The sequence below is a fragment of the Musca autumnalis genome, unplaced genomic scaffold (assembly GCF_047663935.1).
Source record: "Musca autumnalis isolate F117 unplaced genomic scaffold, ASM4766393v1 scaffold_4, whole genome shotgun sequence".
Classification (NCBI taxonomy): Eukaryota; Metazoa; Arthropoda; class Insecta; order Diptera; family Muscidae; genus Musca; species Musca autumnalis.
Window position 1 is genome coordinate 90,939,698 of NW_027411977.1, and position 13,341 is coordinate 90,953,038.

The 13,341-nt window shown below is 37.1% G+C and overlaps 1 protein-coding gene across 8 annotated transcripts in view; it reads left to right on the forward strand.

Moving 5' to 3' along the window:
• The window catches only part of Sarm (sterile alpha and armadillo motif), a 374,264-nt gene that overhangs the window by 144,684 nt on the left and 216,239 nt on the right, over nt 1–13,341 (forward strand). For 2 of the 8 annotated variants that reach the window (XM_073980096.1, XM_073980097.1), the window contains exon 1: nt 10,318–11,458. The exons of 5 other annotated variants lie outside the window; for them this stretch is intronic. In XM_073980096.1, coding sequence (XP_073836197.1) covers nt 10,823–11,458 — 636 coding nt within the window. In that variant the 5' untranslated portion in view covers nt 10,318–10,822. Of the gene's footprint in view, nt 1–10,230; nt 11,459–13,341 lie in introns of those variants that run through there. One more of the 8 variants, XM_073980119.1, reaches the window with a different exon arrangement.

Genomic DNA, 13,341 nt, shown 5'->3' on the forward strand with positions numbered 1-13,341 from the left:
AAACATGCATAAAAACATTTAAATATACATATGTATGTAGCTATATGTAAATGAGTAAATGTACTTTTATTACGCATTTTGTTTGGTGTCTTCATTAGTACCAATTTTGCTTTGATCTTTTAACATTTGTTTTAGAAACAAAATTTTGAAAATTAAAAACAACATTTATTCAATTGGTATTGTTTACCAATTTTTTTTGGCTTGTTTTGGTTGTTATGCTAACCGCTGCTACCAGAATATCATGACACCCCATGTGAAATATTGAAAACCTGACAGCGATGATATTGAGATTCAAATAAACAAATACATATAGATGAATGAATTGTTGTTCTTAAAACATGACCAAAATAATGAAAAAAGTAAATAAATTTAGTGTTTTAGCCAAATCATTAGAACAACAACGCTTTGGCCAATACAACTACACCAACTACAACAATTGTATAACATATTCATTAAACCAAACCCCTAACCACTGTCAGTCAACACACATTATAGAATTAAACAAATTGTTTTGAATATAGAAAAAGTGCCACAGTGTTTCGAAATGTTGAAAAAACATTTTTAAAACCTTTAAAAGAAACTTAAATGAAATCACTTTAAATATAAACAGTTGTCTTTAATTGACATATCAGGGAAGCATTGGTTTTACCTAGAAAAATAATTCGTATGTTGTAGTAATGATATTCTCAAAGACTACCCACTACTAAACGACCCGGCCTTAAAATGGATTAAAGCAAAAAGTTTTGATAATTTATGTGGAGGAGGAACCTAAAGGTACCGGATATAGAAAAAACCTTAATGGGCCCATCGCGTTTCTTATTCCTGGGATTGAACTGAGCAAAAAAGTCCATTTTGCATCAGAACGCTTGAATATTTTTCTGGTCAACTTTTGCATTTGTCGACATTTTCCGAAAAGTTTGCACCTTCTCAAGGCCAAAACTGCCTGAAGCGTTCCAATGCTTTAGCTATGTATTACAGAGTTCTTAATTAGAGGTAGTTTACACTATCTATCAATGTCATATGACACGAAATAAAAACATTCCATATTTACCCACGGAGGCAATGAGGAGACGTAGTTTTTTTACATTTTGCTGGTGTGGACGCACAGAGTAAATGGCGTAAGGAAAATCTCTAATATTACACATATTAGCGAATATATAACGATGAAGTTTCATGTCATATGACATTTACATATAGTGTAAACTACCCCTTACTGTCTGGGCTACAATTTTTGTCTTTGTGTTGGATCGAAAATCTTAATGGTTTAGCTGTTATATGCCAAAATTTTCAAAAAACGTGTATAAAAAACTTAAACTCAAAATCGCCAGCCTCGATTTTCACCGTAGACCTTTGGTCTAGTGGACTTTTTTGCTCACTTCAATCCCAGGAATAAGAAACGCGAAGGGCCCATTAAGGTTTTCAAATCGCCCCGGCCTAGTGTGGATGCATAGATTTGTCCTGGAAAACCATTAACTATTGTAAACCAGACCGAAAAGACTACCTTCGATAAAAATTTCAGAACGATCATGCTCTTGAATTTCTTAAATAAATAAATGTTGAACTTTTTTGAGGGAAGAAATTGTCCGTAATTGATCGGATTCTCAATTCGTAGGTTAAAATCCTTTTAGTTGAGTTTTTATACCTTCCGCCATAGTATGGAGGGTATATTAAGTCTGTTCTTCTGTTTTTAACACATCGAACTAATCATTTGCGACTATATCAATATATATATTCTTGATCAGGATAAAGGTCTAAGATGATGTAGCCGTGTCCGTCTGCCTATGACTCTAGCGTCGGCAATAGGGTTATGACTTTTTACAACCTCATATCCCTGTATCATAGCGTGATGTGCGTGACCATTTTCAATGTTTAAATGGAATAAACATTAGTTTAGTTATAAGTAGGCTTAAGTTTATTCATTCGTGTAACAGGAAATAATTTTTGAGAAATAAAATTATTTCATAAATTTTTTCAAACAAAATATTTTTTAAAATTGATTTGTGCTTGAACTTGTTTTAATTTTTGAATGGAATAAACGTTATTTTAGTCATTAATAGGCAAAAGTTCATTCATTCTCGCTACAGGAAATCATTTTTGAGAAAAAAAGGTCAAAAAGTTATAACCCTAGTCCGCAATAATTGAGATAGAAGCTAAAATTTTGCACCCGAGTCTCTTTTTTCCATAGGCAGGTCAAGTTCAAAGATCGGCTATATGGGATTTTGTTGATTTTAGCTACATTTTTTGATCGAACTTGCCGAAATTTGACATTTAAGATTTACAATAGCCAAGAAATTTCTCTACTAAAAATTGTCAAAATAGGTCCATGTTTTGGTGTAGCCCTTATATTACCCTCATATCCCGATTTAAGATATTTTGTAGGTTTTAGCTACATTTTCCGCCCTAATTGGCTCCATTTTGACATTTGAGGTTCTAAGTGGTCCCGAAAAACATTGGTCTCAGTAAAGTGACGGAAGAGAAACTTCATTTCGTCTCTGCAGCCGCCTGTTTTCTTAATCTCACCATTGGTGAAAACTGCTTTCAGTTGAGCATGAACAATTATGCAAATCCTGCGCAAAGAAGTACTCGATGTTTTGGAATTAAGTCGGCCCATGGAGCCCATCTTATACGACAATGCGAAAAACGGTGATCCAGCACATCATGCTGATCTATGGGGTGCTCTTTCTCTGCGAACATTTGTTGCAGTCGAACTATAACCCCTGTCTTTTAGTTGGTATTCACGTTTGTTGTATCGGTAACATTCATCACAATTGGTTCCCACAGGTTAAACATACATAGTGGAGTCTTTCTGCATTGCACGATGGGGCCAATAGCAGGTTTTCGAGGCAAAAAGTCAATTTTTGAAGTGAACAATTTGAAAAAAATGATAACGGATTTCGATTGCCAACACTCTGAATCACTAAAAATAAAAAAATAAATCAATCTGTTAACATCACATAGCGACATACTGATCTGGCAATGGTGACATATTTTCTTATGCATCATTTTCGGATATTCATTATAAATAAGTAGTGAAAGCATTTTAGGCGCCAAAAAGAACATTTCAACATTTTTATATTTTTTAAACATGGAAAGCTCTTCAATGGGTATGTAAAATAAGATAGTGTTAACAAATAATAAAAATGTTGTGTGTGGTAAATGTATTTTTGAGTTAAGATGTTATGTCTTTTTTGGAGTATTTTGCTTTGTTATCCATGTGTTCTCTGGAGTATAACTTTTGAGATCTAGGTAGATCTAGGATATTATATATATGTGGTGAAAGGTATTAATGTGTACTATCATTTTGTGAAAAAATTAGCTGCGCCTATCTGCGCCTTTTCATAAAAATCTGATTTCAGATGTCGTAATACTTAAAAATATGGACATTTTTATGTTTTGGTTGGCGAATAATCGGAAAGCCATTAATGTTACCAATTGGATTTCGGAAAAATTTAATAGACGTATATAATAATAATAATATATAATTTCAAAGATATCGCAAACTTTGGCTTTTGTGGCGGAATCTTAGCCGATTTTTACTAAATTTGGAACCTTTTTTTATTAACTTGTAACAAACCACAGACAAAACCATGAAATTTGAACATATGTATATAGGGGAGCTATTTCTATATCTGAACCGATTTCAATATAACTTGACAAACTTATTTGTAGTCCGAATTCCGTAACATTTTCCAAATGTTATTGTAATTTGATGGAATTTGCATGCTTGGTCAATCGTTTTCCTGTAATCGGGCGAACATATATATGGGAGCTATATCCAATTCTGAACCGATTTCAATATGATTTGCCAAAAATGTTTCTAGACCAAAATCCGTCACACATTTCAAATTTCATCAAGATTGGACATACATAGCGGGATTGGTGCACCAAATACCTAAAATCGGGCGAAAATATATATGGGAGCAATATCAAAATCTGAACCGATTTCAATATAACTTGGCAAACTTATTTGTAGTCCTAATTCCGTGGTATTTTCCAAATCGCATAAAAATTGGGCAGAATTTGCGTGTTTGGTCCATCAATTGCTTGAAATCGGGCGAACATATATACGGCAGCTATATGTATATATGAACCGATATGATCCAAATTTGGCATATTAGTTTCTAAGCCCATTATAAACATCTGTACAAAATTTGGAAGGTCTAGCTTGCCCCAGTGATTTGTTGCCTCGAAAACCTGTCATTGGCCCCATCGTGGATTGTTTAAAATTTCCCATCATTCAATGTGAGCGCAGGCAATTTAATTTCAATGGGTTCGTTCTTGAGGACCATGGTCTGATATTCAAAACTCTCAAAGATTTTGCCGGCATAGTGCACTTCCCCCGATAAAGCGTTCTTATCAAGTTCTCCTTCAGCCGAATGGTTTCCTTGTAGATAGCTTTGTGGATACCTGACTAAAATGGCGTTGAGGTTTCAATCCACTCAGCGTAAAGCCGTTGGCACACCGTTGCTGCTTTGTCAGCGTTACTTTTGGAACAATCAGGTAATAACCAATGGACTCTCCAACCACCAACCTTGTTTGTCACCGAGGCAAACGACGCATGCGAAACCATCATTGCTCCGTCTGCTCGCGATTCCACCTAACTTGGATTGGTTTCTTTTGTTCATCTGCTGGCCCACTTACATCTCCGTTTTAGAGCTTTTCGATTTGATGCAAATGAGGAGTCTTTAAGTGGGAATTTCGTTGATAAGAAGTTCCTTCTTAGTTGTGTGGATAAAGTTCCTCCCTTACTACTTTCCTCCTCTAGTGCCTTTTGCCTGAGTAGTAATGGTTTGTTGCATATTTAAGACTCTTAAACGTCTGAGCAGTGGTACAGGTCGGTTCAGCAATCTTTCCAATGAATTTGGAATGTAGTCTCATGACTGGAGTTGGAAACATGGATCGATATCGTTTCGGCCGGCATGTTTTTTGTTTTTTTTTCCTGTTTTTTTCCTTAGAGTTAGGGGAACATTTTGCTCTGTATATTTAGATTGTCGCTAATGTGATCCAGTTGCGGCATTTCGTCACCGCCCTTGGTTATGTTCGATGTCTTTGTTACACAAGATCTTGAACTGCTGGGGACAGTAGTTAGGGGTTCGCTGTAAGTAAGATATTTGTAATACTCAGGGATATTGAAATTGATGTACTTTTGTTGTATGGACGACCTTAAGAGCCTTTCGGTCTATAGAAAATATCAAGATGTTTCACAGGAACACCTTAAAGACCTTATGTTTTCTGTGGAAAACCTCAAGAGTTTTTCTGTTTTCTGTAAAAGACCTGAAGAGGTCTTCTGTTTCCTGTAGAGGACATCAACAGGACCTCAAGAGGTCTTCGGGTGTCTCCGGAAAAACTTAAGAGGTCTTTTGGCGTTTTCGGAAGACATCAAAAGATCTTCTGGTGTCTACGAAAGATACCAAGAGGTCTCCTGGTGTCTATTGAAGTCCTCAAGGAGTCTTCTGTTGTCTATAGAAGACCTTAAGAGGTCTTCTGTTGTCTATAGAAGACTTCAAATGGTCTGCTGGTGTCTGTAGGTCTTAGAATTCTTCTGTTGTCTATAGAATACACCGAGATATATTATGTTGTCTTCTGTTGCCTATAGGAAGCCAATAGGCCTTCTGGCTATAGAAGACCTCAAGGCGTCTTCTGCTGTCTAACGGAGACTCTTAAAGGCTATCCGTATAAGGCTACAAAAGGTCTGTTTTTGTCTTCTAGTGTTTAAAGAATAACTTAAGATGTCTTCTGGTGCCTTTAGACAACCTGAAAAGGTCTTCTGTTGTACGGAAGACCATAAGGGGCATTCGGTCTACAGAAAACATCAAGAAGTCCTCTGTTTTCTGTGGAATACCTTAAAGGACTTCTGTTTTCGGTAAAAGACCTCGAGAGGTGTTGGTTTTTTATAAAGGACATCAAGAGGCTTTCTGGTACCTATAGAAGACCTCGAGATGTCTTCTGGTGTCTACGAAAGACCTCAAGAGGTCTTCTGATGTCTTCGGAAGACATCTGTTGTCTATAGAAGACCTCAAGGGGTCTTCTGTTGTCTATAGAAGACTTCAAGAGGCCGTCTGTATATCTTAGAATCTGTTATGTTGTCTAAAGAATACACCGAGAGGTCTTCTGTTGCCTATAGGAAGCCAATGTGTCTTCTATCTATAGAAGACCTCAACGCGTCTTCTGTTGTCTAACGGATACCCTTAAAAGGTATCCGTATAAGGCTACAAATGGTCTCTTTTTGTCTATAGACGACCTCAATAGGTCATCTGGTGTCTATAGAAGACCATAAGATGTCTTCTGGTGCCTTTAGACGACCTCAAGAGGTCTTCTGTTGTATAGAAGAAGTTAAGAGGCCTTCGGTCTATAGAAAATATCAAGAGGTCCCATGTTTTCTATGAAAGACGTCAGGAGGCCTTCTGTGCTCTGTGGAGACGTCAAGAGGCCTTGTGTTTTCTGTCGAAGATATCAAAATCCCTTTGTTTTCGGCAGAGGACGTCAACAGGCCTTCTACTGTTTATAGAAGACCTCAAGAGGTCTTCGATCGTGTCTACGATGACCTCAAGATGTCTTCTGGTGTCTACGAAACGTCTGGTGTCTACGAGACCTCAAGATGTCTGCTGGTGTCTACAGAAAACCTCAAGATTTGAATGACCTCAGAAGGCATTCTGTTTTCTCTAGAAGACCTCAAGTTGCCTTCTGTTTTCTGTAGAAGGCATAAAGATGCCTTGTATTTTCTGCAGAGGACTTCAACAGACCTTCTGTTGTCTATGAAAGACCTCGAGAGGTCTTCGTTTGTTTATAAATGTGCTCAATAGGTCTTCTGGTGTCTCAGGAAGACATTTAGGTCTTCAGTTGTCTATAGAGGACCCGAAAAGGATCTTTTGGTGTCTACGGAAAACCTCAAGATGTATTCTGGTGTCTATAGAAAACTTCAAAATGTGAATGTCCTCAGGAGGCCTTCTGTTTGCTGCAGAGGACTTCAACAGGCCTTTTGTTGTTCATAAAAGACCTCGAGAGGAATTCCTTTGTTTATAGAGGAGCTCACAAGGTCTTCTGGCGTCTCAGGAATACATTTAAGTCCTCTATTGTCTATAGAGGACCCCAAAAGGGTCTTCTGGTGTCTACGGAAAACCTCAAGATGTCTTCTGGTATCTATAGAAGACGGCAAGAGGTCTTCTGTTGTCTACAGAAAACCTCAAGATGTGAATGTCCTCAGGAAGCCTTCTGTTTTCTGTACAAGACATCAATATGCCTTGTATTTCCTACAGAGGACTTCAACAGGCCTTCTGTTGTCTATAAAAAACCTCGATAGGTCTTCTTTTGTTTATAGAGGAGCTCAAAAGGTCTTCTGGTGTCTCAGGAATACATTTAGGTCATCGGTTGTCTATAGAGGACCCAAAAGGGTCTTCTGGTGTCTACGGAAGATCTCGAGATGTGTTCTGGTATCTATAGAAGACATTGAGAGGTCTTCTGGTGTCTACAGAAAACCTCAAGATGTGATTGTCCTCAGGAGGCCTTCTGCTTTTCCAGAAGACATCAAGATATCTTTTGTTTGGAGGAGTTCAATAGGTCTTCTGGTGTCTCAGCAAGACATTTAGGTCCTCGGTTGTCTATAGAGGGTCTTCTGGGGTCTACGGAAGACCTCAAGGTGTCTTCTGGTGTCTATAGAAGACTTCAAGATGTCTTTTGGTGTCTACAGAAAGCCTCAAGATGTGAAACACCTTAAGTGGCCTTCTGTTTTCTGCAGAAGACATCAAGATGCCGTCTGTTTGCTGCAGAGGACTTCAACAGGCATTTTGTTGTCTATAAAAGACCTCGAGAAGTCTTCGTTTGTTTATAGAGGAGCTCAATAGGTCTTCTGGTGTCTCAGGAAGACATTTAGGTCCTCGGTTGTCTATAGAGGACCCCAAAAGCGTCTTCTGGGGTCTACGGAAGACCTCATGATGTCTTCTGGTCTTCAATTGTATGGAAGACCTTAAGAGGCCTTCGATCTGTAGAAAATGTCAAAAGGACTTCTGTTTTCTGTTAAAATAATGGGGGTTAGTAAGGAGATTTGTAATTAGGGTGTCCAAAACCGAAACCGGTTAACCGGTTTTGAGTTAGAAAACCGAAACCGGTTTTCGCCAAAAACGTCATTTTCGGTTAACCGAAAAAACCGGTTATTTGTGTCGGTTAACCGGTTTTTAAAAAATACTAATATTTTTAATATTTCATTACAATTGTATTCTTGAAAGTAAACTCATCTTAACTAACACAAGGTACCGCAAAGTTATAAATGCCAGATACCTTTAAATTTGAAAAATATTTTGTGTAAAATGTAGAGTTGTGCCAATATAGTTCACTACCCCCACATCGTTTGTGGGCGAATACGCAATATAAGACGGTTAAAACTAATATTAGTCATTATACAACAGACCGCCGAATTTTCCTATGCTGTGTAATATTCACTGTGATCAGACTTATTAGGCAAAGTCTGTGCATAATTAACACAATCTTTAGTCGAATGTCAGGTTATGAAGGGTAACGATAACAAAATGTATGTTTGAGTCAGGCATTTCACGACAGTTTTAGTTTGGCAACGCAAGGCGAAGAAACCAGACTTAACCCTCCGATGGACACCTGAGTCTAGCCAGGCCTTTTTCATTTTATTTTGCATTTTAAACTGGGTTAAAATAAAGCTATGGACCTGAGATTTCAGGTAGCTTCATGAAATTTTCTTACCTTTCCAACGAAAGAAACGTGAAGTCAAAAGGATCACCAGAAAAGGAGCTACAAGGATTTTTTGACATACATATCACATTCGTAACACATGAGTCTGGCCAGACCTCACCTATTTTTTATTGAAAAATTTCCAAAATTTTTCTTAAAATTTGGATCTTTTTCTACATTATTTGACAGAATGAATACCATTTTTTGAAATTTGTCGCATTTCACCCTACCATGTCTTCAAAATTGCATGTAAAAAGGTCGCAAAAGTAGGAGATGGGTTTGAAATTAGTGTACGTACCACAACCTAAAAAAAATCCCTTGGAAATAGGGTTACACATTTATTTTAGACAATTTTACACATAACTGGACAAATAAAACCCATTAGAAAGCCTTTATGCTCTTTTTGTGGAGTGGAATGTTTCAAATATAGGAATCTCCATATGAATTAGAAGAAAATCCTTAGGACATATGCCCTCGTGGGTTCGATTCCCCGGTCAGTCAACATCAAAATTTTCAACGGTGGCAAAATACCCCTTAGTAGTGTTGGCGACATTTCCTGAGTATTTCAGCCATGTAAAACTTCTGTACGAGTAGGACACGCCGTTCGTACTCGGCGATAAACTGTTGGTCCCATATCATTGAGCTAATATGAATCGGGGTGCACTCATTGATATGAGAGAAGTCTCCCTTGTCTCTTATGAGATGTTTGTGGAACAATAAGGGCACAATTTCTGTCTTAATTTTGCTGTCCCCACTTCGAGAATGAATGTCCAATAAAAAGGATATCATAAACTAATTATATAATAACGAAGTCGGTATACTTAATTTATCCCTTGCCGTACATTTTGATACAAATACTTATCAATTTTGTACCTATTTAACAAAACAGGTTTAAACCGGTTAACCGGTTTTGAAAATTTTTGAAAACCGAAAACCGGTTTTTGAAAAAAATGAAAATGTCGGTTAACCAAAAATCGTTTTGTTTGGAAAAACCGGTTTTTTGGACACCCTATTTGAAATGATTTTTTGCTGGGTTGTAATGAGTTATTCGACTCATATGGCTTCCAATGTGTCTATGGACAGATATTGTTTCGGACATTATGGGGCCCTTATCTCCAGAATTGTCTGAAACGAATTTTATCCGAACATTTTTTCACCCTAATGGCTGGGGGTAAAATAAAGTCACAAATCGGAATACTGTGACAACTAAACGAAATTCCAATAAATTCTCATCTGCAATGGTATTGGGGTTTTCGAAGCTTGTCAATGTGTGTAGATGTGTAAGTGGATGGATGGATGGATGGTTGGGTGAATAAATGAATAAATGAATGAAAGATTGCTGTTCGATATCCACATGTATGGGTGGTGTGCTGCTAGTGTACCGCACTCACTACACTGTGCCACTGTGTAAAATAAATGGTTAGAATTTTATTTACTTTTTTCGCCTGATGTCTGCTTGCCTTTTTTACTTCTGCTTGGCGTCTCTATTGTTTTTGTTTTAATATTTAAAACATTTTAGTTCTGATGGTTAAATTTTTGTCGTTGTTGACTGTGGCCTGGCCTGCTTGAAAAGCTTGCGAGTGTGGCGGTATGCGTGCTGAGTTTAGTTGAAAAAAGTGTGAGTAGTAGTGGTGGTGTCCGAGAGACACAACGTGACTGTGAGTGAGTTATTCAGCCGTCTTCCAAGAATACCATATTCAGTATGTGACGAATTGAGAGTCGTACCGGTAGTAGGTTTTTTTGTTTTGAAAAATAAATACGATTTGAGGCCATTAAATATCCACACCAAAGGAAGAATTTTATTATAAACAAAATAAAAATAATTATTGTTAATAATACTACCCGGAGTGCATGATTTTATGATTCCAATAAAAAACGGAGAAAATCCAAAAAAGAAAAAATATAAATACGCCATTGTGATTGTTAAAATTTTGTGTCGGAGAAAAAAATTAAAGTTCAAGGATACCACCAATGAAATGTGAAAAGTTTTGGTCAAAAGAAAATTTATTACGTTTCCCTCCTTGTTGTGTTGCTTTAGAGTTATTTTGTCCATACCCCCATCCCACCCATCTCGTCTCAATTGTAGTAAAACCTTGAAATAAAAAAAAGAAAATTGAAATTTATTATGGGCAATCGTGTCAGTACGTTGTGGTGTAAGAAAACAAATTTGCCTATAAGCCACAACAAAGATACCCCCAATAAAACTAGTGACAACAGTTCCGATTTGAATACGCGCGAATCACCAAAACGTACATCGAAACGTAGATTTCTACAGCGTCGTCTTTCACTAAACTGGATTACACGTGAGAACGGTACGCGTAGCAGCCAGCAAGAACCCGTTGAAGTTCATCGTGGTGCCAGCACCCTACCTAGGCGTCTTAAGCTTGGCCCAAAAGACACAACAAACGAAAAAGATAACGCTCTTGCAGATTCCAGCTTTAAAGCGGAAACTGAGGAAGCAGCCGTTTTTGGAAACACATCGATTAAAAATTCAAGCGATTCCTTAGAAACGCCAGTGGTTATTGGTGGAAATAAGGAGAATACTAACAACAAAATTTCTGTAGATGTTGTGGATGCTCCAATATTCTCAGCACCGGATTCCATAAAAGTATTGGCCTCCACCAGAACGGATTTATTGACTCGTGAAAAGCGGACTCTGAATATTTCATCATCACACATAGCCAGAATGAAAATAAATTCGGATTTTAACACTACCAACAACCTGAACAACACCAACATTGGCACATCCAATGGCAGTAAGGTAAGCTTGAGTATATTTTATTTTATTTGTTTAGGTACTTGTATTCATTCCCCACTCCACATTCTTCCAAACCACCACCCCAACCCCTTTTGTTATTTGTTTACATTTTTAATTATGACGTTGTTGACGATGATCATAATGAGGAATATATCGACGACACTATTGTTTTAAACAATTAACGTTTTTTGTCGTTGTTTCTTTGTTTTTTTCTTTACTTGATAATGATAAGAACAACCAACCAACCAGCTGTTGTCATCTTCATTATGACAATGACAATAATTATTGATTTTATGACTCCGTAATGAATTTGACTGCCATTCATAGTGATTTAATGATTTCATTTTATTAGCTTGTATTGTTTTATGTTTAAATATTAATTAAAAAAATAAAGCTTCAAATCAAAATATTTTAGAATTAAAATTCCATCAAACAAATAATGCTCATTAATTATTGCAGCTTATCATCGGTATTAAGCAATATCACGACAAGCGTGCAAAGTGGTGTCTCACCTTTTATTTAAGAGGGCCTGAAATTGATGTTTAAGCAAATTCATTTCATTAACCGAATTTGCAAGGAAAGATATTACCAAATAACGGCTTTTTAGTAGTCGTAACTAGTCACAAATCAACTCACTAACCGATTATTTTAAAAAGGTCATGACACAGTCAATAATTAATTATTATGACGCGCTCAAAAAAGCACTATTCACCATGGTGGACATCCAAGCTCTATAAATTGGGTAAACATTCATACAAAGCTTTCAACGACAGCTACCAAAACGGATTCTGGCAGTCATACAAGGATAAGCTAAGTCGGCTTTACCAACAGAGATATACGCTTAGCCTATGTGAATTGCAACAATTTTTTTTCTAAAAAAAACTTATGTATTTAGGGGTTTTCAAAATGTTGGGTGTACGAACTTGCCGACAAAAATACGGATTTGGATTAAAGCTCAAAAGCTTTGCGGGGAGATATCTAAAGGAATGGACCGAGATAGTCCATTTTGGAAGTGGGTCTTATTTTGGGAGTAATTTCTGCCGATAGATATCGCGCTCACTTGTTATTTCTGTTGGGCACCATATAATTTAGAGCTTTTGGACCATTATATCAGGAATCATGTACGTGCCTACAAAAAAACATAATATCGCTGTAAATAGGACCACTAGGAATAACTTCGTTAAAAATGTCCTTAGGATTCTTAGGTGGTACCCCAAAGAGTGGACCGATAAGGCCCACTTTTGAACATAAACTAAGTTTTGGACAACATATTTCGAGATTCAAATATTTGAATCAAACCGGTTGCTCCGTTTATGAGATATCGCGCGTACAATTTAAATGAATATTTTCAAACTTTTGTGAGGGAGGTACCGGAAGAAGTGGACCTATAAGTACCACATTCGAATTTCATTTAACATTCAAAGAAATATTACGATATGCAAACTATGGACCAAGGTAGTATTCGGTTCGAGAGTGGTCGTGAGCACCAGCCCTACACATGCTAGTCGTAGGGTTTTTTTTTACAGCTTTCGGGTCATTTTCTCAAGAAGTATGGACTTGCCACACAAAAACTTGTACCATCGTAAACAGGGCTTTGAGCGCCACATGTTGCAAGATAAAAACGATTCGAGAGGAAGTCCTTAACTGAACTTTTCCGAAATTTTGTGTGGGAGGTACCCGAAGGAGTTGACATATATAGTCCATATTCAAACCGGATCTATGTCTCGTAGAAATATTACGATGTGCCTTCGAGTGTTATCATGCGCATCATTTTATCGAAAAGTTTTGAACTTTTGTGGGGGAGGTACACGAAGGAGTGGATCGATATGGCCCATCTTAGAACTTGATTTAGTTTTGCGCAAAATATTACGACTGCTAAATTTTGG